We start from the raw sequence: 27,016 nt of genomic DNA on the forward strand, positions 1-27,016 counted from the left end.
GACACTGAGCTAGGTGTTTGGGATGTAGCAGTGAAAAAGGCAGAAATGGTTTCTGCCCTCTTGAAGCTTATAGTCTAGGGAACACGAGTAATCTTGAAGCTGTAGAATTTTGTCACATGTTACTCCCTCATCCTGACCAGTCTTTACTCATCTTATCTTCCTTTCATTTCTCATTACCTTTTCCACGTCAGGCTGTATCATTTCAAATTACCTGATCAGATGAACGAGGCAAGCTAGGAAGGAACAGGGTTCCATGATGGCTTACAGTGTCCTAGAGCTGAGGATAGACTTTTGGTTGTCCGACTCCCTCCTCTCAGATGAGTGTTGTAGTCAGTTGCCGGGTCTGAGTGGTGTTGAGAATACCAGGTTGGACATTCGGGTTTCTGTGTGTTTCCCCAGGACATGTGTGTGGTGTGTGGCAGCTTTGGCCGGGGGGCCGAGGGCCATCTCCTTGCTTGTTCCCAGTGCTCTCAGTGCTATCACCCTTACTGTGTCAACAGCAAGGTAAGTTCGGGGCCCAGGAGCCTGGGCTGAGGAATGGGTTTGGTGATTTCTTGTTCTACGTCTCTGTCCTGGCAACTCTACTTAAAGCAGCCATTAGTCATAGAAGTTGTTCATCAGTCAACCATGGTTGTCAGTTCATCTTGGGGAAAATTACTTTGGAAACCATAGTGGTCTTTATAAGTTTCTTTGTAGTAGACCATGACTTACAGGTATAATTCAGTCCATTATATGAACTATGAGAACTTTACTGGTAGAAGACATGGTATAGTCTAGACGTAAAATGTAAAATCAAAATCAAACACATGTCCATAAAGAGAAAGCAGTGTTTTTGAGCCAAGCATGATTAGTCATTTTGGGTTTTCATTAATGTTAATTTAGAACTGGTTCACTGCTAACATTCACTAACTTGCAGCAGTAGCAGGTTCTACGTGTTGAAGAAAAACTGAGGGAAATGCAACCTAATTCTGTCCATAGCCTTTTTGGGGACTAGGCTAGTGAAAGATTGTAATAAGGCAGTGGCTGGGTAATGCTGTTCTTCTATCAGCCAAGATCCCTGGAGCTACTAATTTTGGGATGAGGTATACTCAGCATAACCTCCCTGTGTGCCAGGGGAGGTCTGCCCTGTGCACTGGGGTCCTCCAGCCCCGCCCTTGTAAGTTCCACCATCCTGAGAGGTCTGCCCTGCCCTGTGCATCACACCCTGAGGAATTGCTATCTTCTGCACCAGATCACCAAGGTGATGCTGCTCAAGGGCTGGCGTTGTGTGGAGTGCATCGTGTGTGAGGTGTGCGGCCAGGCCTCAGACCCCTCACGCCTGCTTCTCTGTGATGACTGTGACATTAGCTACCACACGTACTGTCTGGACCCTCCATTGCTCACCGTGCCCAAGGGTGGCTGGAAGTGCAAGTGGTAAGAAGACTGGGATCTTCAGAGGGGCCTGGGTCTGAAATGTTAGAGTGGATCTGTTGTTGAGTACAAGGCAGAATCTGGGTTTAGAAGGCCAGGTTGATTGCTTAGTTCACAGTGTGGGCACCTTGGGTGCCTTGGGTATGCTAGGTGCTGAGGGTCTGTCTTTCTGCTGCCACCAGGTGTGTGTCTTGTATGCAGTGTGGGGCCGCCTCCCCTGGCTTCCACTGTGAATGGCAGAATAGTTACACACACTGTGGGCCCTGTGCCAGCCTGGTGACCTGCCCTATCTGTCACGCCCCGTATGTGGAAGAGGACCTACTGATCCAGTGCCGCCACTGTGAACGGTGAGGGTGCCCCTTTCTGCTTACATAGGCCCCCTCCTTCCTGTTCTCAGCCTTGCGTTGTCTCAGTTCATCTCCTCCTGTCTCCCTTCTCCCAGGTGGATGCATGCTGGCTGTGAGAGCCTCTTCACCGAGGATGATGTGGAGCAGGCAGCTGATGAGGGCTTTGACTGTGTCTCCTGCCAGCCTTATGTGGTAAAGCCTGCTGGTGAGTACCAGGTGCTGGGGATGGGGAGGAGGAGTCAGGGTGCCTTGCTTGGGGACTGGGCCTTCAGCTGCCTTGGTTTGTCCTTTCCACAGCACCTGTTGCACCTCCAGAGTTGGTACCTATGAAGGTGAAGGAGCCGGGTGAGTCATAGAAATTCTGAATGCCAAAGCCAGAGGAGAACTTAGACACTTAGTCTGGCTCCAGCCCACCCCAACATCATCTCCTCATTTCCAGAGGAAGAAACTAAGACCTGGGAAGGTTGAGTGGCATGCCCAAGGTCACCCAGTAGGTTAGTGGTGAAGTTATGACAAGAACCAAGGCCTCCAGTTTCCTAGGCAGAGTTCTTTCCACCAGGCAACATGGCTGTTGTACTGCTAGAATCTCATCTCCAGAGAGCCCAGAACACAGCTCTTTCTCCTTCGTGAAGGGGCTGGGGCTACTCTGCTTCCATCATGATGTGGGCACTGCTCTTGGCATGCAGTACTGTAAGCTGGCATTCAGCAAGTAGGGGCCCTCCCAGCACCAGACAGCTAGAGAATATATTTGGTGAACCAAGGGTTAATCATGAGTAAAGTCAGGCTTCTGCAGTAGCAGTCTCTAAATCTCCCGGGTCAGTGATGGAGAACTCGGGCCTCTTCTAGTGCCTATTGGTGGCCTGTTTTCTCTAGCCCTCAGACCCCAGTCTGGACTTGTTCCAGCTAGGGTCTTAGGCCGAAACTTGGAGTTCTGGGGTTCCCTGGGGTCTCCATCAGGGGTGACAGGCGCTTCCCTTTTGTGCAGAGCCCCAGTACTTTCGCTTCGAGGGTGTGTGGCTGACAGAAACTGGCATGGCCGTGCTGCGTAACCTGACCATGTCACCCCTGCACAAGCGGCGCCAGCGGCGAGGACGGCTTGGCCTTCCAGGCGAGGCAGGGCTGGAGGGTTCTGAGCCCTCAGATGCCCTTGGCCCTGATGACAAGAAGGATGGGGACCTGGACACTGACGAGCTGCTCAAGGGTGAAGGTCAGGCTGGGGACTCTCAGGGAGTGCCAAAGTCGTGGGAGCAGCGCACCTGTGAGAATTGAATGTGGGGTAGGGCAGTATTGCCACTCCCAATCACCCTCGAGCCACTGTTGGTTTTGTGCAGATGGCTCTGTGGCAAGGCACTCGGCTCTCTGTTCTTAGGTGGCAGGATGACAGGGTTAAAAGGGTCTATGTCTCTGACCTGCCTCTGTCTCTTCTGTCCCTGTCACAGGTAGCGTGGAGCACATGGAATGCGAGATTAAACTGGAGGGCCCCATCAGCCCTGATGTAGAGCCTGGCAAAGAGGAGACTGAAGAAAGCAAAAAACGCAAACGGAAACCCTATCGGCCTGGTAAGGCCCTGAGATGCGGAGGTGAAGTGGTGAGGGGCAGCTGACCAGGTACTCAGCAGCTTTTCAGCCTCAGCCCTGCCTTCTTCTAGGCATTGGTGGCTTCATGGTGCGACAGCGGAAATCCCACACACGTGTGAAAAAGGGGCCTGCTGCACAGGCGGAGGTGTTGAGTGGGGATGGGCAGCCCGACGAGGGTGAGACGGGTGAGGGCTCCAGTGGGGCCTGGGAGAAGGTGGGGATCACAGGACCTCTGGGACGCTGCCAGGGAGGCCTGGGGCAGGGGCACTCACTCAAAGGGCCAAGAGGGTGGTGGGCCCAACTGGTGTTGGGGGAGAGAGTAGGCAGAAAACGTCCCCAGACTGAGTTGGGGGTGGCATGCCCAATGTCCCCAGAAAGGCTGACACCTCCTGTTTTGTCCTCAGTGATGCCTGCCGACCTGCCTGCAGAAGGCTCTGTGGACCAGAGTTTAGCTGATGGGGATGAGAAGAAGAAGCAGCAGCGGCGAGGGCGCAAGAAGAGCAAACTGGAGGACATGTTCCCTGCTTACCTGCAGGTGGGTCTTAGGCTCTGAGGGGCAAGGGCAGTGTCTGCCCTGCAGGGCATGAAGAAGCCTGTTTCTGCCTCAATCCTCCCATAGGAAGCTTTCTTTGGGAAGGAGCTGCTGGACCTGAGCCGGAAGGCCCTTTTTGCAGTTGGGGCGGGCCGGCCAAGCTTTGGACTAGGAACCCCAAAAGCCAAGGGTGATGGAGGCTCAGATAGAAGAGAACTCCCGACCTCACAGAAAGGTTAGTCGTATTGGGGTAAGGTGGTCTGAAGGGGTCCAGCTTCCCTCTGTGCTAAGAAGGTGGCAAGAGAATATGGGGGGAGATGGGCTGGTCTCCAGAAGTAGAGGGTGGGCTGCGAGTGCCCTGGCCTTAGAGCTGGGGTCCTGTTCTGGGCATCAGAGGTAAGGCATCTCTGATTGGAGTGGGGACTGTTGCTTGTAGGAGACGATGGTCTAGAGGTTGCAGATGAAGAGTCCCGTGGCCCCGAAGGCAAGGCTGATACACCAGGTGAGGGCTTCTGGGAGGACTGTGTCCTGTCTTGGTTTTACTTCTGTCAGCCTCTTCTGCCTCTAAGTACCATCTGGGTTGGAGACTGGAAACTGTTTGATGCCTTCTGTGGTTCAGGGTGGCCAGTGTGGTACCTCCAGAGTGACCTTGCTGATGGGTTTTTCTCCTGGCAATTGCAGGACCTGAGGATGGGGGTGTAAAGGCATCCCCAGTGCCCAGTGACCCCGAGAAGCCAGGCACCCCAGGTGAAGGGATGCTTAGCTCTGACTTAGACAGGATTCCCACAGAAGGTGAGGCTGTGACTTGTATTTTTCGTGTATAAGGATTCTCCGTGGGAGAAGGAGAGGGTCCCACCTGTGGGAATCTCATCTCTACAGCTTCTCTCTCGGGGAGTCCTGGGCACCTTCCTGTGCCATAACCATTTGTAGCCCTGTGGTATCCCCTCAACTCCCCAGTCTTCCTCGGCAGCATCCTTCACCAATTCTTTGCAGAACTGCCCAAGATGGAATCCAAGGACCTGCAGCAGCTCTTCAAGGATGTTCTGGGTTCTGAACGAGAGCAGCACCTGGGTTGTGGAACCCCTGGCCTAGATGGCAGCCGTACACCACTGCAGAGGCCCTTTCTTCAAGGTGATCTGGATGGGAGTGGTTTGAAGACTAGGTGGGCAGGTGTGGCCAAGCTGGCTCTCTTTCTCTGATCCTGTGCCTCTTGTAGGTGGACTCCCTTTGGGCAATCTCCCCTCCAGCAGCCCAATGGACTCCTACCCGGGCCTCTGCCAGTCCCCATTCCTGGATTCTAGGTTGGTATTTATGCTTAACCTCTGTGGGCAGTCCCTTCTCTCCAACTGGGGCTGTGCTGAGGGGGGGTACTTTGGACACCTGGGTGCTGCTGTAGCAGTACCTCCCTCTGCTCCTTTGTTTGTGGCTGTCCTCTTTTGGGGAAGGGCAGTGGCCTGGGGACTCTGGGCAGTTTGTTTGGGGTGGGGCTTGGCATCCCTGCCCTCTGTGACTCTCTGCCCCTGCGCCCCAGGGAGCGCGGGGGCTTCTTCAGCCCGGAACCCGGTGAGCCAGACAGCCCCTGGACAGGCTCGGGGGGCACCACGCCCTCCACTCCCACCACCCCCACCACGGAGGGTGAGGGCGACGGTCTCTCCTATAACCAGCGGAGTCTTCAGCGCTGGGAGAAGGACGAGGAGTTGGGTCAGCTCTCCACCATCTCACCTGTACTCTATGCCAACATTAACTTCCCCAATCTCAAGCAAGATTACCCAGGTACCCATGGGACGAGGACAAGGGAGACAACCTGGTAACATGACTGGTGCAGGGGTCACTTGCCAAGTCTCCTCTAATGTAATCTCTCTGCCCTCCAGACTGGTCTAGCCGTTGCAAACAAATCATGAAGCTCTGGAGAAAAGTTCCAGCTGCTGATAAAGCCCCCTACCTGGTGAGACAGAGGGAGTCTAGGTCAGCGTGGGAACTGAGGGGTGGGTGTCTTTGGGAAATTCACCTCAGTTCTTTCCATTCCCCACTCCCAAAGCAGCTGGGCCAGAAGGGATCAGCTTTTGGGCAGGCAGTGTGAGTGACATTGTAAGGGATGGGGGCTGGACACGAGATTGAGCCCTAGGCCTAAGGTTCTGTCATCTGTTCTTCAGCAAAAGGCCAAAGATAACCGGGCAGCTCACCGCATCAACAAGGTGCAAAAGGTGAGTGGGGGCCAGGCTGGGCCATGCTATCCAAGTTCTGTAGTGTGGGCCCTTTCTGAGGGTGGGGGGCATGTAGGGCCTGCCACAGCAGCCTGACTGCTCTGTGCCTGGTCTCCCCCCGTAGCAGGCTGAGAGCCAGATCAACAAGCAGACCAAGGTGGGCGACATGGCCCGTAAGACTGACCGACCGGCCCTACATCTCCGCATTCCCCCTCAGCCAGGGGCACTGGGCAGTCCGCCTCCTGCTGCCGCCCCCACCATTTTCATTGGCAGCCCCACTCCCCCCGCCGGCTTGTCTACCTCTGCGGACGGGTTCCTGAAGCCGCCGGCGGGCACAGTGCCCGGCCCCGACTCGCCTGGTGAGCTCTTCCTCAAGCTCCCACCCCAGGTGCCCGCCCAAGTGCCTTCGCAGGACCCCTTTGGACTGGCCCCCGCCTACGCTATGGAGCCCCGCTTCCCCACAGCACCACCCACCTATCCACCCTATCCCAGTCCTACTGGGGCCCCCACGCAGCCCCCAACGCTGGGTGCCTCATCTCGTCCTGGGACTGGCCAGCCAGGGGAATTCCACACTACCCCACCTGGCACCCCCCGACACCAGCCCTCCACACCTGACCCCTTCCTCAAACCCCGCTGCCCCTCACTGGACAACCTGGCTGTTCCTGAGAGCCCAGGGGTAGGGGGAGGCAAGGCTTCCGAGCCCCTGCTGTCGCCTCCACCTTTCGGAGAGTCTCGAAAGGCCTTAGAGGTGAAGAAGGAAGAGCTTGGGGCATCGTCTCCTAGCTGTGGGCCCCCAAACCTGGGGTTTGTTGACTCACCCTCCTCAGGCCCCCATCTGGGCAGCCTGGAGTTAAAGGCACCTGATGTCTTCAAAGCCCCCCTGACCCCTCGGGCATCTCAGGTAGAGCCCCAGAGCCCGGGCTTGGGCCTCAGGCCCCAAGAGCCACCCCCTGCTCAGGCTTTGGCTCCTTCTCCTCCCAGCCACTCAGACATCTTTCGTCCTGGCCCCTACCCTGACCCCTATGCCCAGCCCCCATTGACCCCTCGGCCCCAACCCCCACCTCCTGAGAGCTGCTGTGCCCTGCCTCCTCGCTCACTGCCCTCTGACCCTTTCTCCCGAGTGCCTGCAAGTCCGCAGTCTCAGTCCAGCTCCCAGTCCCCATTGACACCCCGTCCTCTGTCTGCTGAGGCTTTCTGCCCATCTCCTGTTACCCCTCGCTTCCAATCCCCTGACCCTTATTCCCGTCCACCCTCACGCCCTCAATCCCGGGACCCATTTGCCCCATTGCATAAGCCACCCCGCCCCCAGCCCCCTGAAGTTGCCTTCAAGGCTGGGCCTCTAGCCCACACTCCGCTGGGGGCTGGGGGTTTCCCAGCAGCCCTGCCCTCGGGGCCGGCGGGTGAGCTCCATGCCAAGGTCCCAAGTGGGCAGCCGCCCAATTTTGCCCGGTCCCCTGGGACAGGTGCATTTGTGGGCACCCCTTCTCCCATGCGTTTCACTTTCCCTCAGGCAGTAGGGGAGCCTTCCCTAAAGCCCCCTGTCCCTCAGCCTGGTCTCCCTCCACCCCATGGGATCAACAGCCATTTTGGGCCCAGCCCTACCTTGGGCAAGCCTCAAAGCACAAACTTTGCAGTAGCCACAGGGAACTTCCACCCATCGGGCAGCCCTCTAGGACCCAGCAGTGGGTCCACAGGAGAGGGCTATGGGCTGTCCCCACTGCGCCCCCCATCAGTCCTACCACCACCTGCACCCGATGGATCCCTCCCCTACCTGTCCCATGGAGCCTCACAGCGGGCAGGCATCACCTCTCCAGTTGAGAAGCGAGAAGACCCAGGGTCTGGGATGGGCAGCTCTTTGGCGGCACCCGAGCTTCCAGGTACCCAGGACCCAGGCATGTCCAGCCTTAGCCAGACAGAGCTGGAGAAGCAACGACAGGTGAGTTGACATCCTGGAGTTGAGTCCCCACAAATCTCTGCTGTTTCTGTGCCAGCCCTATGATTGGAGTAGAATGGACTTAACCCTCTTCTCTGTTCTCTGCACAGCGCCAACGACTACGGGAGCTGCTGATTCGGCAACAGATCCAGCGCAACACCCTTCGGCAGGAGAAGGAAACTGCGGCAGCTGCAGGAGCAGTGGGCCCCCCAGGTAGCTGGGGTGCTGAGTCTAGCAGCCCTGCCTTTGAGCAGCTGAGTCGAGGCCAGACCCCCTTTGCTGGGACCCAGGTAGGTAGAGTGGCAAGGGGTGATGGATCCAAGATACTGAAGGTGGCCCCACCTTCATCTACCCCTATCTCTCCTAGGACAAGAGCAGCCTTGTGGGGCTGCCCCCAACCAAGCTGGGCGGCTCCATCCTGGGCCCAGGGGCTTTCCCCAGTGATGACCGACTCTCCAGGCCACCTCCACCAGCCACCCCTTCCTCTATGGATGTGAACAGCCGGTGAGGCTCCAGGGGGTTCCCTGGGGGTAAATCAAAGGAACAGATAGTACTACCATCGTGCTGCCTCTGATTTTCCCATCTCTCTAATCCTCCAGTATCACTTACTTTTCGCCATTCCTTCCCCCTCACCACATTAACTCCATCCTTCCCTACTGCCCTAACTCCATGTTCTAGCTCTTTTTCATCCTAATTTTGTCTTACTGACTACTGCATATTCTTGCAGGCAACTGGTGGGAGGCTCCCAAGCCTTCTATCAGCGAGCACCCTATCCCGGGTCCCTGCCATTACAGCAGCAGCAGCAGCAGCTGTGGCAGCAGCAACAGCAACAGGCAACAGCAGCAACTTCCATGCGACTTGCCATGTCTACTCGCTTTCCATCAACTCCTGGGCCTGAACTTGGCCGCCAAGCCCTTGGTTCCCCCTTGGCGGGAATTGCCTCCCGCCTGCCAGGCCCTGGTGAGCCAGTGCCTGGTCCAGCTGGTCCTGCCCAGTTCATTGAGTTGCGGCACAATGTACAGAAAGGACTTGGACCGGGGGGAGCTCCATTTCCTGGTCAGGGCCCCCTTCAGAGACCCCGTTTTTACCCTGTAAGTGAGGACTCCCACCGGCTGGCCCCTGAAGGGCTTCGTGGCCTAGCGGTATCAGGCCTTCCTCCACAGAAACCCTCAGCTCCACCAGCCCCTGAACTGAACAACAGCCTCCATCCAACGCCCCACACCAAGGGTCCCAATGTGCCCACTGGCTTGGAGCTAGTCAGCCGGCCCCCCTCAAGCACTGAGCTTGGCCGCCCCCCTCCTCTGGCCCTGGAAGCTGGGAAGTTACCCTGTGAGGATCCTGAGCTGGACGACGACTTTGATGCCCACAAGGCCCTGGAGGATGATGAGGAGCTTGCTCACCTGGGCTTGGGTGTGGATGTGGCCAAGGGGGATGATGAGCTGGGCACCCTGGAAAACCTGGAGACCAACGACCCCCACCTGGATGACCTGCTCAACGGGGATGAGTTTGACCTGCTGGCCTATACCGACCCTGAGCTGGACACTGGAGACAAGAAGGACATCTTCAACGAGCATCTGAGGCTGGTGGAGTCGGCCAATGAAAAGGCTGAGCGGGAGGCCCTCCTGCGGGGTGTAGAGCCAGGACCCTTGGGCCCTGAGGAGCGCCCTCCCCCTGCTGCTGATACCTCTGAGCCCCGTCTGGCATCGGTGCTCCCTGAGGTGAAGCCCAAGGTGGAGGAGGGTGGGCGCCACCCTTCCCCTTGCCAGTTCACCATTACCACCCCCAAGGTAGAGCCAGCACCTGCCACCACTTCACTAGGCCTGGGGCTGAAGCCAGGACAGAGTGTGATGGGCAGCCGGGACACTCGGTTGGGCACAGGACCTTTTTCCAGCAGTGGGCACACAGCTGAGAAGGTCCCCTTTGGGGCCACCGGAGGACCATCAGCTCACCTGCTGACCCCCAGCCCACTGGGTGGCCCAGGAGGGTCCTCTCTGCTGGAAAAGTTTGAGCTAGAGAGCGGGGCCCTGACCTTGCCTGGTGGACATGCATCTGGGGATGAGCTGGACAAGATGGAGAGCTCGCTGGTAGCCAGTGAGCTACCCCTGCTCATTGAGGACCTGTTGGAACATGAGAAGAAGGAGCTGCAGAAGAAGCAGCAGCTTTCAGCACAGCTGCAGCCTGCCCAGCAACAGCAGCATTCCTTGCTGCCTACCCCAGGCCCTGCTCAGGCCATGTCTTTGCCACATGAGGGCTCTTCTCCTGGTTTGGCAGGACCCCAACAGCAGCTTGCTCTGGGACTTGGAGGTTCCCGACAGCCAGGCTTGGCCCAACCACTGGTGCCCACCCAGCCACCAGCTCATGCCCTCCAGCAGCGCCTGGCCCCCTCCATGGCCATGGTGCCCAACCAAGGGCATATGCTAAGTGGGCAGCATGGGGGACAGGCAGGCTTGGTGCCCCAGCAGAGTCCACAGACAGTGCTGGCACAGAAGCCCATGAGTACCATGCAACCGTCCATGTGCATGAAACCACAGCAGCTGGCGATGCAACAGCAGCTGGCTAATAGCTTCTTCCCGGATACAGGTAACCTCAGCTGCAGGCACTGGCTGTGTTACTCAGGGGTGATCACTGTTAACACCAAATGCTCAGTGAGGCTTCAGACCCAAAATACTCCCTAGTTAAGGGAGATGGAATGCAAAGAGCTTTGGCTAAATACCATATTAGTGGTGTAGGTAGAAGCTTTGTGGCTTTTAAAGGAGAGTGGTGCCTGGCATATGGCAGGCATTCAGATGTTTGAGTGAATGAATGGAATGGATGCCTGAAGCCTGATTAGCAAAGAATTTGTAGCTGTGGTGAGACCCAGAGATTAGAACTTGGAGAGAAGTGTACGAAAAAGCAATCAGGTTGGTGAAAAGATTAATGAGACTTAAGGCAGGAATGCTGATGGGGAATATGTTTGGAGACAGTGGAGTGATTTGCCTGGAGTAGGCTTTGAGTGGAGGGAAGTGAGTGGGTGCTACCATAACTTAGGAGAGGTAGGAAGGGGGCCCAGGTTGAAGAAGATGTCAAATTATAATAGCATTTATTGAGTAATGACTATTTACGAAGCAGTGTGTGAGCGCTTTACATTCATTGTCTAATTTAATCATCATAACAAACTCATTAAATAAGTACTGTTATTCTAGAAAAGGAAACTGAGGTATGGAGTTTAAGTAACTTGCCCAAGATCACACAACTAACGGAGCTAGAATTTGAGCCCTGGGCCTCTGATTCTCTTAACTGTTTCACTGTTTCAGAATAGCCAGGAGAGAAGGAATTTGGTTAGTCCTCTTAAAAGAAGGGAGTCAGTTAAGTTTTTTAAGTTTTCTGAGCAGTGGAGAAATTTACGACATACAGGATTTTAGGGAGATTTAAGTTTTTGGTGGCTGCTTGTTTCACTTTTTCTACCCACCATCCTGGGCAGTCAGGAGACTGGGCTGTAGGTGATGCATATTGTGCCCCAAACAGCTCTGGCCGTCTAGGGCTTTGGCACAATGGCCACATCTTGAGTTCTTGGGCTGCACTTAGTTGCCCTAAGAACACTACTTTTGAAGAATGCTTTCTAGGTCATAAAGTGTGCTCATATTCTTGTCACATTTGATACTCTCAGTAGCTCCATGACGTAGGCAGAGTAGAGAATCAAGCTCTCTATCAAATAGAAGAGTAAACTGGGGCACAAGCACTGTGCAAGTGGAAACAGGGCCACATGTCCTGTGAATCACAGAACTGAGTCTGCCTGGCTACTTATGCTGCCTGGCTCCTAGTCCAGTGTCTTTTCACCACACCATGCTGTTCTCAGCTTGGTAGAAGTCAAGGTGTTGGAACAGCAGACATGGAATGGAGCATTGACTTCAATGCCCAGCTCACTTGGCTCTTCTCTCTCCAGACCTGGACAAATTCGCTGCTGAAGATATCATCGATCCCATTGCAAAGGCCAAGATGGTGGCTTTGAAAGGCATCAAGAAGGTGATGGCTCAGGGCAGCATTGGAGTGGCACCTGGTATGAACAGGTAAGACTTGGGGGGTAGGAGGGTTGGTCCTTTCCTTTTCCGATCCTTCCCCTATCCTTCCTGATCTTTCTACTTGTCCAACCTCTTTGCTTTTCAATATTCCTCATCATGTCCTTTTTGCTTTGGCGGACTCTAGGCAACAAGTATCTCTGCTAGCCCAGAGGCTCTCAGGGGCACCCGGTGGTGATCTGCAGAACCACGTGGCAGCTGGAAGTGGCCAGGTAAATGGTCAGGTAGGAGTAGGAACTTGTGTCGTGTGCCATTGGGCCACCCTTCTTAGGGCCTGGTACAGACACTGACCCTTTATTAGTCTCTCTCATCACAGGAGCGGAGTGCCAGTGACCCCTCCCAGCCTCGTCCCAATCCACCCACTTTTGCCCAGGGAGTGATCAGTGAGTATGCGCATGGGGAGGCATATGTAAGGAAGTGACTTGGGGCATGTGGGGACAAGAGGGCTTTGGGTCACCATTTTGCAGTCCCTGACTCCCCACTTTCTTTCCCAGATGAGGCAGACCAGCGGCAGTATGAGGAGTGGCTGTTCCATACCCAGCAACTCCTCCAGATGCAACTGAAGGTGCTAGAGGAACAGATCGGGGTGCACCGCAAGTCCCGGAAGGCTCTGTGTGCCAAGCAGCGCACTGCCAAAAAGGCTGGCCGTGAGTTCCCAGAGGCTGATGCTGAGAAGCTCAAGCTGGTTACAGAACAACAGAGCAAGATTCAGAAACAGCTGGATCAGGTGGGGATGGCAGACCTTGACCTAGCAACCAGGAGCCTGGAAGGAGGGATGGCATGGGTGGGCAGGCTTCAGGCTGACCTCCTTGACCCTCCCATGTTAGGTCCGGAAACAGCAGAAGGAGCACACTAATCTCATGGCAGAATATCGGAATAAGCAGCAGCAGCAACAGCAGCAGCAGCAGCAGCAGCAGCAGCAACACTCAGCCGTGCTGGCCCTTAGTCCTTCCCAGAGTCCCCGGCTACTCACCAAGCTTCCTGGTCAGCTGCTCCCTGGCCATGGGCTGCAGCCACCACAGGGCCCCCCGGGTGGACAAGCTGCAGGTCTTCGCCTGCCCCCCGGGGGCATGGCACTACCTGGACAGCCTGGTGGCCCCTTCCTCAATACCACCCTGGCCCAACAGCAGCAACAGCAACATTCTGGTGGGGCTGGGGCCCTGGCTGGCCCCTCAGGGGGCTTCTTCCCTGGCAGTCTTGCTCTTCGAGGCCTAGGACCTGACTCGAGGCTTTTACAGGAAAGGCAGCTGCAGCTCCAGCAGCAGCGCATGCAGCTGGCCCAGAAATTGCAACAACAGCAGCAGCAGCAGCAGCATCTCCTAGGACAGGTGGCAATCCAGCAGCAACAGCAGCAGGGCCCAGGGGTACAGACGAACCAGGCTCTGGGTCCCAAGCCCCAGGGACTTCTGCCTCCCAGCAGCCATCAGGGCCTCTTGGTCCAGCAGCTGTCCCCTCAGCCACCCCAGGGGCCTCAGGGCATGCTGGGCCCTACCCAGGTGGCAGTATTGCAACAGCAGCAGCAGCACCCTGGAGCTTTGGGCCCCCAGGGCCCTCACAGACAGGTGCTTCTGACTCAGCCCCGGGTGCTGAGTTCCCCCCAGCTGGCACAGCAGGGTCAGGGCCTTATGGGACATCGCCTGGTCACAGCCCAGCAGCCGCAGCAACAACAGCACCAACAGCAGGGATCCATGGCAGGGCTTTCCCATCTCCAGCAGGGCGTGATACCACACGGTGGGCAGCCCAAACTGAGCACTCAGCCTATGGCCTCCTTGCAGCAGCAGCAGCAGCTACAACAACAGCAGCAGCAGCTTCAACAGCAGCAGCAGCAGTTACAGCAGCAGCAGCAGCTTCAACAGCAGCAGCAGCTACAGCAACAGCAGCAGCTTCAGCAGCAGCAGCAGCAGCAGCAGCAGCAGCAGCAGCAGCAGCAGCAGCAGCAGCAATTACAGCAACAGCAGCAGCTTCAACAGCAGCAGCAGCAGATGGGCCTCTTGAACCAGAGTCGAACTTTACTGTCTCCTCAACAGCAGCAGCAGCAGCAGCAGCAGCAGCAGCAGCAGGTGACACTTGGTCCTGGCATGCCAGCCAAGCCTCTGCAACACTTTTCTAGCCCCGGAGCCTTGGGCCCAACCCTCATCCTAACGGGCAAGGAACAAAGCATTGTAGAGACGGCTCTTCCTCCAGAGGCCACCGAGGGGCCCTCCACACATCAGGGAGGATCGTTAGCAATAGGGACTGTACCTGAGTCAGTGGCTACTGAACCAGGAGAGGTAAAGCCCTCACTCTCTGGGGACTCACAACTCCTGCTTGTCCAACCACAGGCCCAGCCTCAGCCCAACTCTGTGCAGCTGCAGCCACCTCTGAGGCTCCCAGGACAACAGCAGCAGCAAGTTAACTTGCTCCACACAGCAGGTGTGGGAAGCCATGGGCAATCAGGCAGTGGATCATCTTCAGAGGCCTCATCTGTGCCCCACCTGCTGGCCCAATCCTCTGTTTCCTTAGGGGAGCAGCCTGGGCCCATGACCCAGAACCTTCTGGGCTCCCAACAGCCCCTGGGACTAGAGCGGCCCATGCAAAATAATGCAGGGCCACAGCCTGCCAAACCAGGATCTGTCCCCCAGTCTGGGCAGGGCCTGCCTGGGGCTGGAGTCATGCCTACAGTGGGTCAGCTTCGAGCACAGCTCCAAGGAGTCCTGGCCAAAAACCCACAGCTGCGGCACTTGAGTCCTCAGCAGCAGCAGCAGCTACAGGCGCTCCTCATGCAGCGGCAGCTACAGCAGAGTCAGGCAATACGCCAGACCCCTCCCTACCAGGAGCCTGGGACCCAGCCCTCTCCCCTCCAGGGCCTCCTGGGCCGCCAACCCCAACTTGGGGGCTTCTCTGGATCCCAAACAGGCCCCCTGCAGGAGCTCGGGGCAGGGCTTCGACCTCAGGGCCCACCCCGGCTCCCTGCCCCACAAGGAGCCTTATCCACAGGACCAGTCCTTGGCCCTGTCCATCCCACACCTCCACCATCCAGCCCCCAAGAGCCAAAGAGACCTTCCTCACAATTACCTTCCCCTAGCTCCCAGCCCCCCTCTGATGCCCAGCTTCCCACCACCCAGCCAGGAACCCCCAAGCCCCAGGGGCCACCCTTGGAACTGCCTCCTGGGAGGGCCTCACCTGCTGCTGCCCAGCTTGCGGATACCTTCTTTGGCAAGGGCCTCGAACCTTGGGACCCCTCAGACACCCTAGCAGAAGCCCAGAAGCCGGAGCAAAGCAGCCTGGTACCTGGGCATCTGGAGCAGGTGAATGGGCAGGCGGTGCCCGAGCCACCCCATCTCAGCATCAAACAGGAGCCTCGGGAAGAGCCATGTTCCCTAGGAGCCCAGGTGGTGAAGAGGGAGGCCAACGGGGAGCCAGTAGGGGCACCAGGTACCAGCAACCACCTCCTGCTAGCAGGCCCTCGCTCAGAGGCTGGGCATCTGCTCTTGCAGAAGCTTCTACGAGCAAAGAATGTGCAACTCAGCACTGGGCGGGGGCCTGAGGGGCTGCGAGCTGAGATCAACGGCCACATTGACAGCAAACTGGCTGGGCTGGAGCAGAAACTACAGGGTACCCCCAGCAACAAGGAGGTGAGTTCTCTAGCTGGAGTGGAACAGACAGTGGGGTCCAGTGCCCGGGGGCTGAGTGAGCAGGTCTGGGTAAGACAAGAGGCGAGAGCTCTGAGGAGGATAGCAGCCTTCAATGTGGTTTATCTGGCTTAGGATACAGCAGCAAGGAAGCCTTTGACACCGAAGCCCAAGCGGGTACAGAAGGCAAGCGACAGGTTGGTGAGCTCCCGAAAGAAGCTGCGGAAGGAGGACGGGGTCAGGGCCAGCGAGGCCTTGCTGAAACAGCTGAAACAGGTGACCCCCAGGAGCCAGTCCCCTGGTCCCATCCCAGGATGGGGGGCAGCCTGGCCCCCAGCTGTGCAGTGGCAGAGATGTACATGCTGCGGGTTTCCAACCTTGTCATCTTGCCCCTCCTAGGAGCTGTCCCTGCTGCCCCTCACGGAGCCTACAATCACCGCCAATTTTAGCCTCTTTGCTCCCTTTGGCAGTGGCTGCCCAATCAACGGGCAGTGCCAGCTGAGGGGGGCCTTTGGAAGTGGGGCACTGCCTACTGGCCCCGACTACTATTCCCAGCTGCTTACCAAGGTCAGAAAAATGGCAATACCTTTTGGGGATGATGAGGTTCTTGGGGAGGTGGAGATGGGGATGGCAGGCTTGAGGAAATTGCTGACATAGTGTAGGGCCAGGAGATTATGTCAGTCTCCCTATGCCATCTTGCGCACAACACCCCACCCCACCCCCAGAATAACCTGAGTAACCCGCCGACACCACCCTCGTCGCTGCCCCCCACCCCACCCCCATCGGTGCAGCAGAAGATGGTGAATGGTGTCACTCCATCTGAAGAGCTGGGGGAGCACCCCAGGGATGCCGCCTCTGCTCGGGATACTGAAGGGACCCTGAGGGGTAAGTCAGGAGCAGAGTGGGCTTCTCCTTCCCTGGTAGGACTTGGTGGCTGGGGTCCAAGCCAATTAGTGTGCCCTGTTGTACAGTTTAAGATAGGAGTGGGTTGCATGTTGTTCTGTGTATATACATGACTGGGTATATGAGATAGGGACTTCTTCAGGACTGACTAATTGGAGGCAAGGATGGGCTTCTGGAGTCCAGAGCAAAGGTAACAGAGTAGGGAGAGTGTTAATGAAACTTTTGCTTGTAAGGAATAGCCCAGCTTCAGTGGGTATGAACTACAGTCAGATCTGGATTTGAATTCTGGCTCCTGTGTTCCTTTAGCTGTGTTACTGCAGCCAAGTAACTTGACTGACTTGTGTGAGCCTCAGTTTTCTTACTATGAGATAGATAATCCCTAATGGATTTGCTAAGAGGCTATAAGCAAAGCATGCACCTGAAGAGTCCACTCCTTAGAAAGTTTCAATATGGCTCATCTGCCCCAAACTGCTAGATGGGTGGATGGGTAGACAGTGGTCGTGATGGCTAAGCTAGATCTTGTACTAGTTAGGGCTGAAATACGGGGAGAAAGCACCATCGGCTCTGGCATCTCTCAACCTGGCTTTTCTTTTCCTGCCTACCCCTCAGATGCTTCAGAGGTGAAGAGTCTAGACCTGCTGGCCGCCTTGCCTACGCCTCCACACAATCAGACTGAGGATGTCAGGTGCAGTTGGGGCCAAAAATGGGGTTGAGGAATTGGGGTGGGAGACAGGTTGCCTTATTTTTCCTTTGGCTAATGGCAGATTCAAGTAAGGCTGTGACATCTGCTGATCTCTAGATTTGGGAGAGGGCATCTGCCTGGCTGTAGCAGTGATTGTTTACTTTTGGCCCACAGGATGGAGAGTGACGAGGACAGCGATTCTCCTGACAGCATTGTGCCAGCTTCATCCCCTGAGAGCATCCTGGGGGAGGAGGCCCCTCGTTTCCCACAGCTGGGCTCAGGCCGGTGGGAGCAGGATGACCGGGCTCTCTCCCCCGTCATCCCCATCATTCCTCGGGCCAGCATCCCAGGTAGAGGCTGTTCTGGGCATGGATCAGACCTGGCCAGGCCAGGCTGCATTGTCAGAAGCTGGGGAGAGAGGCACCTGCAGCTTATTTATACAGATCTCTCTTTCTCAGTCTTCCCAGATACCAAACCTTATGGGACCCTGGATCTGGAGGCCCCTGGGAAGCTGCCTGCCACAACTTGGGAAAAGGGCAAAGGAAGCGAGGTGTCAGTCATGCTGACGGTTTCTGCTGCTGCAGCCAAGGTGTGTCCTGGGGGTACCTCGGAGGCCAAGGTGGTGCTAGTCAGGGAGCAGTCCTAGAATCTTGTCTGGATAAGTTTAGTCATTCAGAACTGTGTTGAGAACCTACTGTATGAAAGCCTGAGCTGGACTGTGGGATTAGGGAAAATGAAGCACAGGGGATCCTTGACCTCGAGGGGCTCATAGTTCAGTGGTAAAGAGGCAAGTCAACAAATAGGAGAGTGTGTAAAATGTGACAAATGCTGCAAGACAGCACGTCCCTAGTCACATTGGGTGGAACTCTGTTTTTGAAAATGTTACCAGGTTTTTGTGGTCAAAGGAAATTAGAAATCCCAGTTAAAATAACAAAACAGTTTTTTTATGACAAGACTCTTCACATCCTTTACTTTGCCAACGTGTATTGTGAGTTTCCAAGTAGTGGATGTAGCATGTGTCATTTCTTAAACTTAGTTGACACCGGTCTCTTTTTTATGGAGCTCCTGTTAGTGCCCACAGCAGTTTGGAGAAGGAGAGCTGGATGGCAGAGGGCAAGACTGACCGGCCGATTGGGAAATTGTATTCTGGGTGTCCTTGTTCCCACCAAGCTGGTGGGAGTGCTCACTCCACACGGCTCTCCCACCCCCTTTCCTGCCCTGGCAGAACCTGAATGGTGTGATGGTGGCAGTGGCAGAGCTGCTAAGCATGAAGATCCCCAACTCCTATGAGGTGCTGTTCCCAGAGAGCCCCGCCCGGGCAGGCATTGAGCCTAAGAAGGGGGAAGCTGAGGGCGCTGGTGAGTATGGCAGGGAAGCTCCTTGGGACCTGCAAGGAATGATTCTGGTGGGAGGCTCTGACCCCTTCCTTCCTGCAGGTGGGAAAGAAAAGGGTCTGGGAGGCAAGAGCCCAGAAGCTGGCCCTGATTGGCTGAAGCAGTTTGATGCTGTGTTACCTGGCTATACCCTCAAGAGCCAGTTAGACATCTTGAGCCTTCTCAAACAGGTGGGTCTGTTGGAGGAAAGGGGGTGGGTATCTAGCTAGGACAGAGAAGGCAAAGGGTTTTTGGGCTAGTGGAATCTGGGTGGGAATAGAGAGAGGACTAGTTAAGTGAGGAGCTGCCACTAACCATCCAGGGCATCTTCCCATAGGAAAGCCCAGCCCCAGAGCCACCCACCCAACACAGCTACACCTACAGCGTCTCCAACCTGGATGTGCGACAGCTTTCGGCCCCACCTCCTGAAGAGCCCTCCCCTCCCCCTTCTCCCTTGGCACCCTCTCCTGCCAGCCCCCCGGCTGAACCCTTGGTTGAACTTCCAGCTGAACCTTTAGCTGAGCCACCAGTCCCCTCGCCTCTGCCACTGGCCTCATCCCCTGAATCAGCCCGGCCCAAGCCCCGAGCTCGGCCTTCTGAAGAAGGTGAAGATTCCCGGCCCCCTCGCCTCAAGAAGTGGAAGGGTGTGCGCTGGAAGCGGCTGCGGCTGCTGCTGACCATCCAGAAGGGCAGCGGGCGGCAGGAGGATGAGCGGGAAGTGGCAGAGTTTATGGAACAGCTTGGCACAGCCCTGCGACCTGACAAGGTGCCTCGAGACATGCGGCGCTGCTGCTTCTGTCATGAGGAGGGGGATGGTGCCACTGATGGGCCCGCCCGCCTGCTGAACCTGGACCTGGACTTATGGGTGCACCTCAACTGTGCCCTGTGGTCCACAGAAGTATACGAGACGCAGGGTGGGGCTCTGATGAATGTGGAGGTTGCCCTGCACCGAGGACTGCTCACCAAGTGCTCTCTATGTCAGCGCACTGGTGCCACCAGCAGCTGCAATCGCATGCGTTGCCCCAATGTTTACCATTTTGCCTGTGCCATCCGCGCCAAGTGCATGTTCTTCAAGGACAAGACCATGCTGTGTCCAATGCATAAGATCAAGGGGCCCTGTGAGCAGGAGCTGAGCTCTTTTGCTGTCTTCCGGCGGGTCTACATTGAGCGGGATGAGGTGAAGCAAATCGCCAGCATCATCCAGCGAGGAGAGCGGCTGCATATGTTCCGTGTGGGGGGTCTTGTGTTCCACGCCATTGGACAGCTGCTCCCCCACCAGATGGCTGACTTCCACAGTGCCACTGCCCTCTATCCCGTGGGCTACGAGGCCACTCGCATCTACTGGAGCCTCCGTACTAACAACCGCCGCTGCTGCTACCGCTGCTCCATCGGCGAGAACAATGGGCGGCCAGAGTTCGTGATCAAAGTCATGGAGCAGGGCCTGGAGGACCTGGTCTTCACTGACGCCTCTCCCCAGGGTGAGCAAGGGGCCCTTGAAGTGGTAGTGTGAAATTGGGCAAGTTTCTCCCAGAATCACCTTTATGATGTTGAGAGGAGATCTGTGGGCTCCTGGGGAGGGATCTTCCTCCCCAACTTTGGGCAGGTGAAGGTCTCTGGAGATCCCCAGAGAAAATGTTTTGGCATCTCTCAGTCACCTTGAATTCCCTTGTAATTGAAGGTATTTCGCTTGTCTAACTGCATGTATTCCAGCTCCTTTTCCTAACCTTGTGGAACTAAAGGATACAGTTCTGAGACCCTGTCATCTAGCTCACCCAATCTGATCCTCAGGTTCCTTATGGTTGTTTTTCGCCAGATAAAATCTTCTGATCTTAGTTTCCGCGTTAATGATAAAAGTAACAGTAGGTGTCATTACATTTTAGCAAGCACGTCCTGTGTGATACAAACTAAGCTGAGTGATTCATGTAGGTTATTTTGTTCATGCAATTCTACAAGGTAAGTACTATCAGTATGCCAAGTTTATACATAAAGGAACTGAGTCATAGAGAGATTTGAGTGTTTGCCTTAAGGCCCCATGGCCAGTATTAGAAACTGAACCCAAGTCTTCTCAACTCCAAAACATGCCTCTTGTTCTGGCTCTCAGTAAGGCCCGTGGCCTGTGCTGGGTACCCTGGGCCCTGGGTTCATGTTTCTGTGTCACAGGGCTCTCTGATGTCCCTCCAGGGTTGTTGAGGGAGACTGAGACTGGGAGGCCAAGAGGGGGTCCTGAGGAACCACACACTCTCGTGACAGAGGGATGAGCAGCTACAGAAAACAACTACAGTTTTGGATCAAGGTTAGGACTGAGGTTAGTGAGCAGAAGAAGTTGCCTCTGAGGGCTGCTCTCTTTCCCCTCCTCTCAGCGGTGTGGAATCGCATCATTGAGCCTGTGGCTGCCATGAGAAAAGAGGCTGACATGCTGCGGCTCTTCCCTGAGTACCTGAAAGGCGAGGAGCTCTTTGGGCTGACGGTGCATGCGGTGCTGCGCATAGCTGAATCAGTAAGGAGGGGGCCGAGGGCTGGGAGCCAGGTGGGCACCTGGAGTGTTGTTCCTGCCCCAGAAGTACTCAGGCTAAAGTGAGCATGATCTGTGCCCACAGCTGCCTGGAGTGGAGAGCTGCCAAAATTATTTATTCCGCTATGGACGCCACCCCCTGATGGAGCTCCCGCTCATGATCAACCCCACTGGTTGTGCGCGATCAGAGCCTAAAATCCTCACACACTACAAACGGTGAGCTTATGGCTGCAGCCAAGGGATGTGGGTGTGGGGCTTGGTAGGCACCCTCTGGCCAATTATGAGTATTCAGGGTTACAGATCAGAGTTCCCTTGGAGAGACTGGGGGGATAACTTTAGGCCTCCTGATTAAAGGGTACACAGGATCACTAGGGTATCCCTTTCCACCTCCCCCAACCCAGGTGTTCTGGGTTGACCTGTCATCCAGGGACAGACTTATCTTGGGCACCCTGGGAATGACCATTGGGGAGGATCTGGGTAGACAGTGGTGAAATATTATGAAATGTATAGAGGACCCAGTCACCACCTTCCTTTCCTGTTTTGTTTCTGGGGGCCTATGATTCTTCCAAACCTCAGACAGATGCCCTGTGAGTGCTAGGTTCACCATCCCTTCCCCAGGCTGAGTTGGTGTCAAAAATAAATAATTAGGAATATAATAGGAAAATAATAAAACCTTACATTTGTATAGCACTTTATACTTTTTTTTTCAAAGCGTTTTCACATCCATTATCTCATTTGATCCTCACAACAACCATATGAGGTAGGTAGGGCAGGTGGTATGATCCCCATTTTACAGCTGAGAAAACTGAGACCCAGAAAAGTTAAATGACTAGACAAAGGTCGCACAGCTGGGACCAGAGCCTTGCCACTTGACTTGTGGTTCGCTGTTCTTTGTGTGTACCACAATAGCCTGACCTTGGTCCCTGGGTAGAGGGAGGCAGAATCCATGGTAGCAGGGCTTTCTTGGAGGCCTTTGGTTGCTTCTTGGGCTGCTGTAAAGCGTCAGACTCTGCCCCAGTCAGCCCTAATCCTTGATGCTCTGTAACAGTGGTTTTCAAACTGTGTGTGTTCCAGAAAGCCCTGGAACACATAAACTGAGTGGGGAGAACGTGGCCCTCCCCATGCATAACTCCCCCTTCCCCAAATTGGATTCAACCAGAAAAATTCTGTTTCCGCCTAGTTTATGTATTGGAGTTCCTGTAAAGTTTTGTTAAAAAAAAAAATTCTGCTGTATAAAAAATATAATCAAAAACGTTTGAAAACCACTGATCTGGGATGGGCAAGAATTTGGCTGGTGCCCTAGGGTGGTGGAAAGGCATCCTGCCAGGCAGCAGTAATTCCCCTGCACTGAGCCATCTGCACAGAGCCCAATCTTATGTCAGAGTAGGGGACAGTCTGAAGAAAGGAAAGGTTACCACCTTTTGGCTGTGAATTCAGAGCCAGTTTTAATTCAGATCCAGCCCCGTGTGGTAGACACGGCTACCAGTATAAGCAGGAGCTTCCAGCATAAGCAGGAGGTAGGACTCAGATATTTGAGCAAATCCTGAGCTTAAATTCCAGGCCTGAGCTGCTTAGGGAAGATGTCCCAGAGGAGCACGGCCTTGAGTCCAGTTTGGCAGGAGGGTGGTAGAAGGTAGGGTGATGGGAGAGCAGGCTCAGTGTAGGGGAATCAGGGCCCCTTCCCTCCCTTCACACCCCCACCCCCCATCCTGGGCTCTCTGTGCCATCCAGGGTGTTGGAAGGGTCCCTGTAGCTAGTTGCTGCCTCACCAAAGCCAAGACCCAGATGCCTCCACTCCATTCCCAAGGCAGCACACACCCCTAACTGGAGTGTCACACATCCCAGGGAGGAAGCGGGTGGTGTGCGTCTGCTCTGAGGGAGAGCTGTCTTGTCATGGACTATATCACCTCCCAGGCCCCACACTCTGAACAGCACCAGCATGTCCAAAGCATATCAGAGCACCTTCACAGGTGAGACCAACACCCCGTACAGCAAGCAGTTTGTGCACTCCAAGTCATCTCAGTACCGGCGGCTGCGCACCGAGTGGAAGAACAATGTGTATCTGGCTCGCTCCCGTATCCAGGGCCTGGGGCTCTATGCAGCCAAGGACCTAGAAAAGCACACAATGGTCATCGAGTACATTGGCACCATCATTCGCAATGAGGTGGCCAACCGGCGGGAGAAAATCTATGAGGAGCAGGTATGGGCTGGCAGAGGGGCCGTGATAGTGCATGGTCCACACTCAGCCAAGGGCAAGGGGCAGGACTGGGGCCAGAGGAGCAGGTGGAAAGCTGTGGGAAGAGGAGGGGAGAGGCAGAAGAAAGGAAGAATAAGAAACAAAGATAAGCCCACTACCTGATCCCACCACCTCTGCTGCCATTCTCTGATATTCTTGCTGCTTCTTCTGCAACCTCTGCCTTTCTAGAATCGAGGCATCTACATGTTCCGAATAAACAACGAACATGTGATTGATGCTACGTTGACTGGAGGTCCTGCCAGGTGAGAGAAGGATGAGAAGAAGGGATTTACGGGTCCCTGAGGGTGGCATTCTGGGGGTGGGCCAACAAGGAACCAGAATCATCCAACTCAAATTGCTTGACATCTCTGACTCTGTCTCACTGCCTAGGTACATTAACCATTCATGTGCCCCTAACTGTGTGGCAGAAGTTGTGACATTTGACAAGGAGGACAAAATCATCATCATCTCCAGCCGGCGAATCCCCAAAGGAGAGGAGGTAAGAGGAAGCATCCTCAGTGAGTGACAAAGAAGCTCCTTCTTCTCTGTCCTTCCCCAGGAGTCAAGTTCCAAGGCCACTGCCCTCCCCCACTTCCTCTGGGGGGCTGGTATTGATTCTGCCCTCTTCTCTTTCCAGCTGACCTATGACTATCAGTTTGACTTTGAGGACGATCAGCACAAGATCCCCTGCCACTGTGGAGCCTGGAATTGTCGGAAATGGATGAACTAAGAAGCTTTGAGGCTACCAGGCAGGGGAGTCCCCCCACCCCCAACCTCTTCCCTGAAAGGGATGAGGGGGAAGAGAGGTAGCAGCCAGAGCCAGGACCCAGGGCTGGGGCTGCCGGCTGACCGGAGCCCCTGGAGCAGGAGGCTGGGGCAGAGGGCCCTAGGCCAAGCCCGCCCTGGGCACCAGGGACGACCCTCTTCCCCGCCACCGGCCCCCAGGCTAGCATCTCTGCCCCCAGCTCCAGGAGGGGCCAGACAGAAGCAGCCATTGGGCATCTCAGGTTTGAGGGGGATATGGGCCGGGAACTACCCAGAAGCATCTGGGAGGCAGCAGGGAGGGGGGAGGAGGATGTGTGGCCGGGCCTCACAGCCCTGCTGCTCCCACCGACCTCTCTGGCCCAACTCAAGGCTGCAAAGAGACTTGACTAAGCTTGACAATCCCAAAGGCCGGGTCTCACACCTGGCCCTGCCTGCCGGGTCCTGCCCCCACCCTCACCCCCATCCCCTTCCCTCTCAATCTGTCTCTGTCTCCCTCTTCTCCTCTGTGTTTCTGTCTCTCTATGGGTTGTGTTTCCTTGTTTTCCACTCTGACAAATGCAACATGAACGGGAAAGAGGCGCCCAGCTGCCCAGGAGGGCAAGCCAGGCAAGCCGGGCAAGGAGACCCCGCACCCACACCTACCTCATTTAAGTGTTGGATTTTTTGCTGTTTTGAAATGTGAGACCCTCTCCAAGCCCCCTACTGCCCCAACCCTCTCCCCCACCTCACTGCCCTCTTCTGAGTGGGTGGAAGGGGGGTAGGAGGAAGAAGAAAAAACAACAACAAAAAATCCATCTTTGTTTTTAATTATGGGCATGGGATGGTGGTTGAGGCTAATGATGAAGATTGGGGATGACTGGCCCCTAGTTGCTCTAGGACTTCCTTCTCCATCTGGACATGGGGGCAGGAGGGGTGTGCTAAACCTAGGACCAGGATATCTCCCTCCTGTTTTCCCAACCCCATCATGAGCCCATTTGCCCTCCAGCCCCTGGATGGGGTGGGTGGGTGGTAGGGTGAGGGCTATCCCTGAGTGGCATGCCCATACCCAGTGAGGCAGGGTGTGGCCCGGAGCTCCCACTTTCCCTCAGTCACCAAACTGCTGCTGGTCTGGTGGGAAGGGGTGGTGATGTGGGGGTGGGGGAGCTTAGTGTCAGCGCGGGGAGGGTGGGGGGTATTTATCTATTTATACATGGGATTGTACATAGTCTTGTGGGGCATGGGGGAGCCGGCTGGAGGTGAGAACCCTCCCCTCTCCCCCAACCCCCGGGGAGAGCAAATGTAAAACTACTAATTTTTGTGCTTTATATATTCTATATAAATATATCTATTTTCTTTTTACAAAACCAGTTTATAAATGGTAGGGGGGCGTGGGGCGGACACATGGAGCTCCCCTTGTGGGGGGGCCCCCTCCATTACCCAACCTACCGCCCTTTTCCTCACCCCCTCCTCCCCACCCCCTGGCTGTGACTGCTGTAAGGTGGGGGTATAGAGGCTGGGCGATTCCCACCCCGTTTTGTATAGTTGGACTATGTTATAACGCACAAAAGTGAGCTGGCCCCAGGGGGAGCCAGAGGGTAATGGGTTCCCCTGCCTCCCTTTCCTTCCCCTTTCTGCCCAAGCTTGTGCTGCAGTTGAACCTCTTCCTGGGGGTAGGGGTAGGTCAGGGGCTGGGTGAGGCCCCAGACCCCTCTCTGGTAGGGAGCCATGGGGATGAAGATGAAGCTTATATGCAGTTCTCTCCTAGGGGCTGTGGGCAAAGGGCATTTTGTAATTAATATTTTCAAGAATCAAATGTCTGGAGTGTAGGGGTGGGCTTGGTGGCGGTGTAAGGGCGGGCCTGCTGGAGGGGGAGCACGGTCGCTGTTGTGATTTTAGGTTTGTTTTTGTTTTGTTTTTGAATTTGGGGGGTTGCGGATTGATGGGGGTAGGGAGATTTTTTTTTTTTAAGCTGCTTCCTCAACTGTTTCAAGCTGCAAATGTTTTAAGAGAATAACATCCCCCCACCCCCACAGAAACCACTGTAATTAAATCAGACAGTGGGGAGACCAGGCTGCTGCCCCCAAAGCCATTGGGTGTTCTTTTCCAAGAGCAAAAAGTCTAGGCTACAGGGAGGGGGAGATTGGCTCCTGCGAGTCAGGCTCTAGTTGGGGCTTGGTTCCTTGGATTGGGAAAAGGGGATGGGGCAGACTTTGTAAGCATATGCTAGGTATCCGATAGTCCTGTAGAATTTAGTGAAGAAACCTTATACAGTTTTTAATTTTTATATAAACTAACTCAGACCCAAGCTACAAGGTTGGAATTTTGGTTGTTGGTTTTTTTTAAGTACCCCGCCTGTATAATTGCATCAGAATTCCTTCCCCTCCCTCCCCCCTCCCCGTGTTTGTATTTTGGGTTGGTTTACACTTGCACATATTCAGTTTTCAGTTTTCCCCCTTTACAGTCTTCTCCCCTCACCTCCAGGACCCTCCCCCTTTTTAAAAAATAAACCTCTGACAAGTGTGAATCCCGTGAAGACTTTATTTTGTGTTGTGTGTATCCTGTACAGCAAGGTTGGTCCTTCGTAACAGCGGATGAAATGATTCCCTTTTTTAAAGCGCCCTCTCTCCCTCCACCCCCCGCCCCCCTGTCCTTGGCATGTTTTGTATCAGCGATCATTCTGAACTGTATATAATTTATGTTGCAAGAGGCAAAGGGCAAGTTTTGGATTTTGCTTCTTCAAAGTTTGTTTTTAAACGACAAATAAAAAAAGAACATTTTAAATACAAGCGGCTCCGTCCCGTCACCCTCGCCATCGGTGGGATCTGTGAGGTCCGACAGGACCCGGGGAGGGCGGTTTCTGAGCCCAGGCCACGCCGGAAGGGTGAGCTGCCCGCCTT

At 55.3% G+C, this 27,016-nt stretch overlaps 1 protein-coding gene across 15 annotated transcripts in view; it reads left to right on the forward strand.

Annotated features, from left to right (window-relative positions):
- The window catches only part of KMT2D (lysine methyltransferase 2D), a 39,335-nt gene extending 12,430 nt beyond the window's left edge, over nt 1-26,905 (forward strand). For 2 of the 15 annotated variants that reach the window (XM_074374923.1, XM_074374924.1), the window contains exons 15-56: nt 400-504; nt 1,232-1,413; nt 1,593-1,757; nt 1,853-1,962; nt 2,055-2,102; nt 2,743-2,964; nt 3,197-3,316; nt 3,406-3,519; nt 3,739-3,869; nt 3,954-4,101; nt 4,303-4,368; nt 4,548-4,658; nt 4,860-4,997; nt 5,083-5,167; nt 5,398-5,639; nt 5,738-5,811; nt 6,020-6,070; nt 6,195-8,006; nt 8,114-8,293; nt 8,371-8,507; nt 8,731-10,583; nt 11,926-12,049; nt 12,186-12,282; nt 12,360-12,441; nt 12,553-12,785; nt 12,886-15,672; nt 15,805-15,945; nt 16,069-16,236; nt 16,395-16,554; nt 17,182-17,257; nt 17,429-17,604; nt 17,713-17,843; nt 18,480-18,612; nt 18,691-18,818; nt 18,965-20,105; nt 20,988-21,124; nt 21,225-21,355; nt 21,852-21,899; nt 23,054-23,339; nt 23,565-23,638; nt 23,766-23,874; nt 24,013-26,905. In XM_074374923.1, the coding sequence (XP_074231024.1) occupies nt 400-504; nt 1,232-1,413; nt 1,593-1,757; nt 1,853-1,962; nt 2,055-2,102; nt 2,743-2,964; nt 3,197-3,316; nt 3,406-3,519; nt 3,739-3,869; nt 3,954-4,101; nt 4,303-4,368; nt 4,548-4,658; nt 4,860-4,997; nt 5,083-5,167; nt 5,398-5,639; nt 5,738-5,811; nt 6,020-6,070; nt 6,195-8,006; nt 8,114-8,293; nt 8,371-8,507; nt 8,731-10,583; nt 11,926-12,049; nt 12,186-12,282; nt 12,360-12,441; nt 12,553-12,785; nt 12,886-15,672; nt 15,805-15,945; nt 16,069-16,236; nt 16,395-16,554; nt 17,182-17,257; nt 17,429-17,604; nt 17,713-17,843; nt 18,480-18,612; nt 18,691-18,818; nt 18,965-20,105; nt 20,988-21,124; nt 21,225-21,355; nt 21,852-21,899; nt 23,054-23,339; nt 23,565-23,638; nt 23,766-23,874; nt 24,013-24,105 (12,549 nt within the window). In that variant the 3' untranslated portion in view covers nt 24,106-26,905. The remainder of the gene's footprint in view (nt 1-399; nt 505-1,231; nt 1,414-1,592; nt 1,758-1,852; nt 1,963-2,054; nt 2,103-2,742; nt 2,965-3,196; nt 3,317-3,405; nt 3,520-3,738; nt 3,870-3,953; nt 4,102-4,302; nt 4,369-4,547; nt 4,659-4,859; nt 4,998-5,082; nt 5,168-5,397; nt 5,640-5,737; nt 5,812-6,019; nt 6,071-6,194; nt 8,007-8,113; nt 8,294-8,370; nt 8,508-8,730; nt 10,584-11,925; nt 12,050-12,185; nt 12,283-12,359; nt 12,442-12,552; nt 12,786-12,885; nt 15,673-15,804; nt 15,946-16,068; nt 16,237-16,394; nt 16,555-17,181; nt 17,258-17,428; nt 17,605-17,712; nt 17,844-18,479; nt 18,613-18,690; nt 18,819-18,964; nt 20,106-20,987; nt 21,125-21,224; nt 21,356-21,851; nt 21,900-23,053; nt 23,340-23,564; nt 23,639-23,765; nt 23,875-24,012) is intronic. The other 13 variants (XM_074374932.1, XM_074374937.1, XM_074374935.1 and 10 more) reach the window with 12 other exon arrangements.
- The last annotated feature ends 111 nt before the right edge of the window (nt 26,906-27,016 follow it).

Source organism: Camelus bactrianus, chromosome 12 (genome assembly GCF_048773025.1).
Source record: "Camelus bactrianus isolate YW-2024 breed Bactrian camel chromosome 12, ASM4877302v1, whole genome shotgun sequence".
Taxonomy (NCBI): Eukaryota; Metazoa; Chordata; class Mammalia; order Artiodactyla; family Camelidae; genus Camelus; species Camelus bactrianus.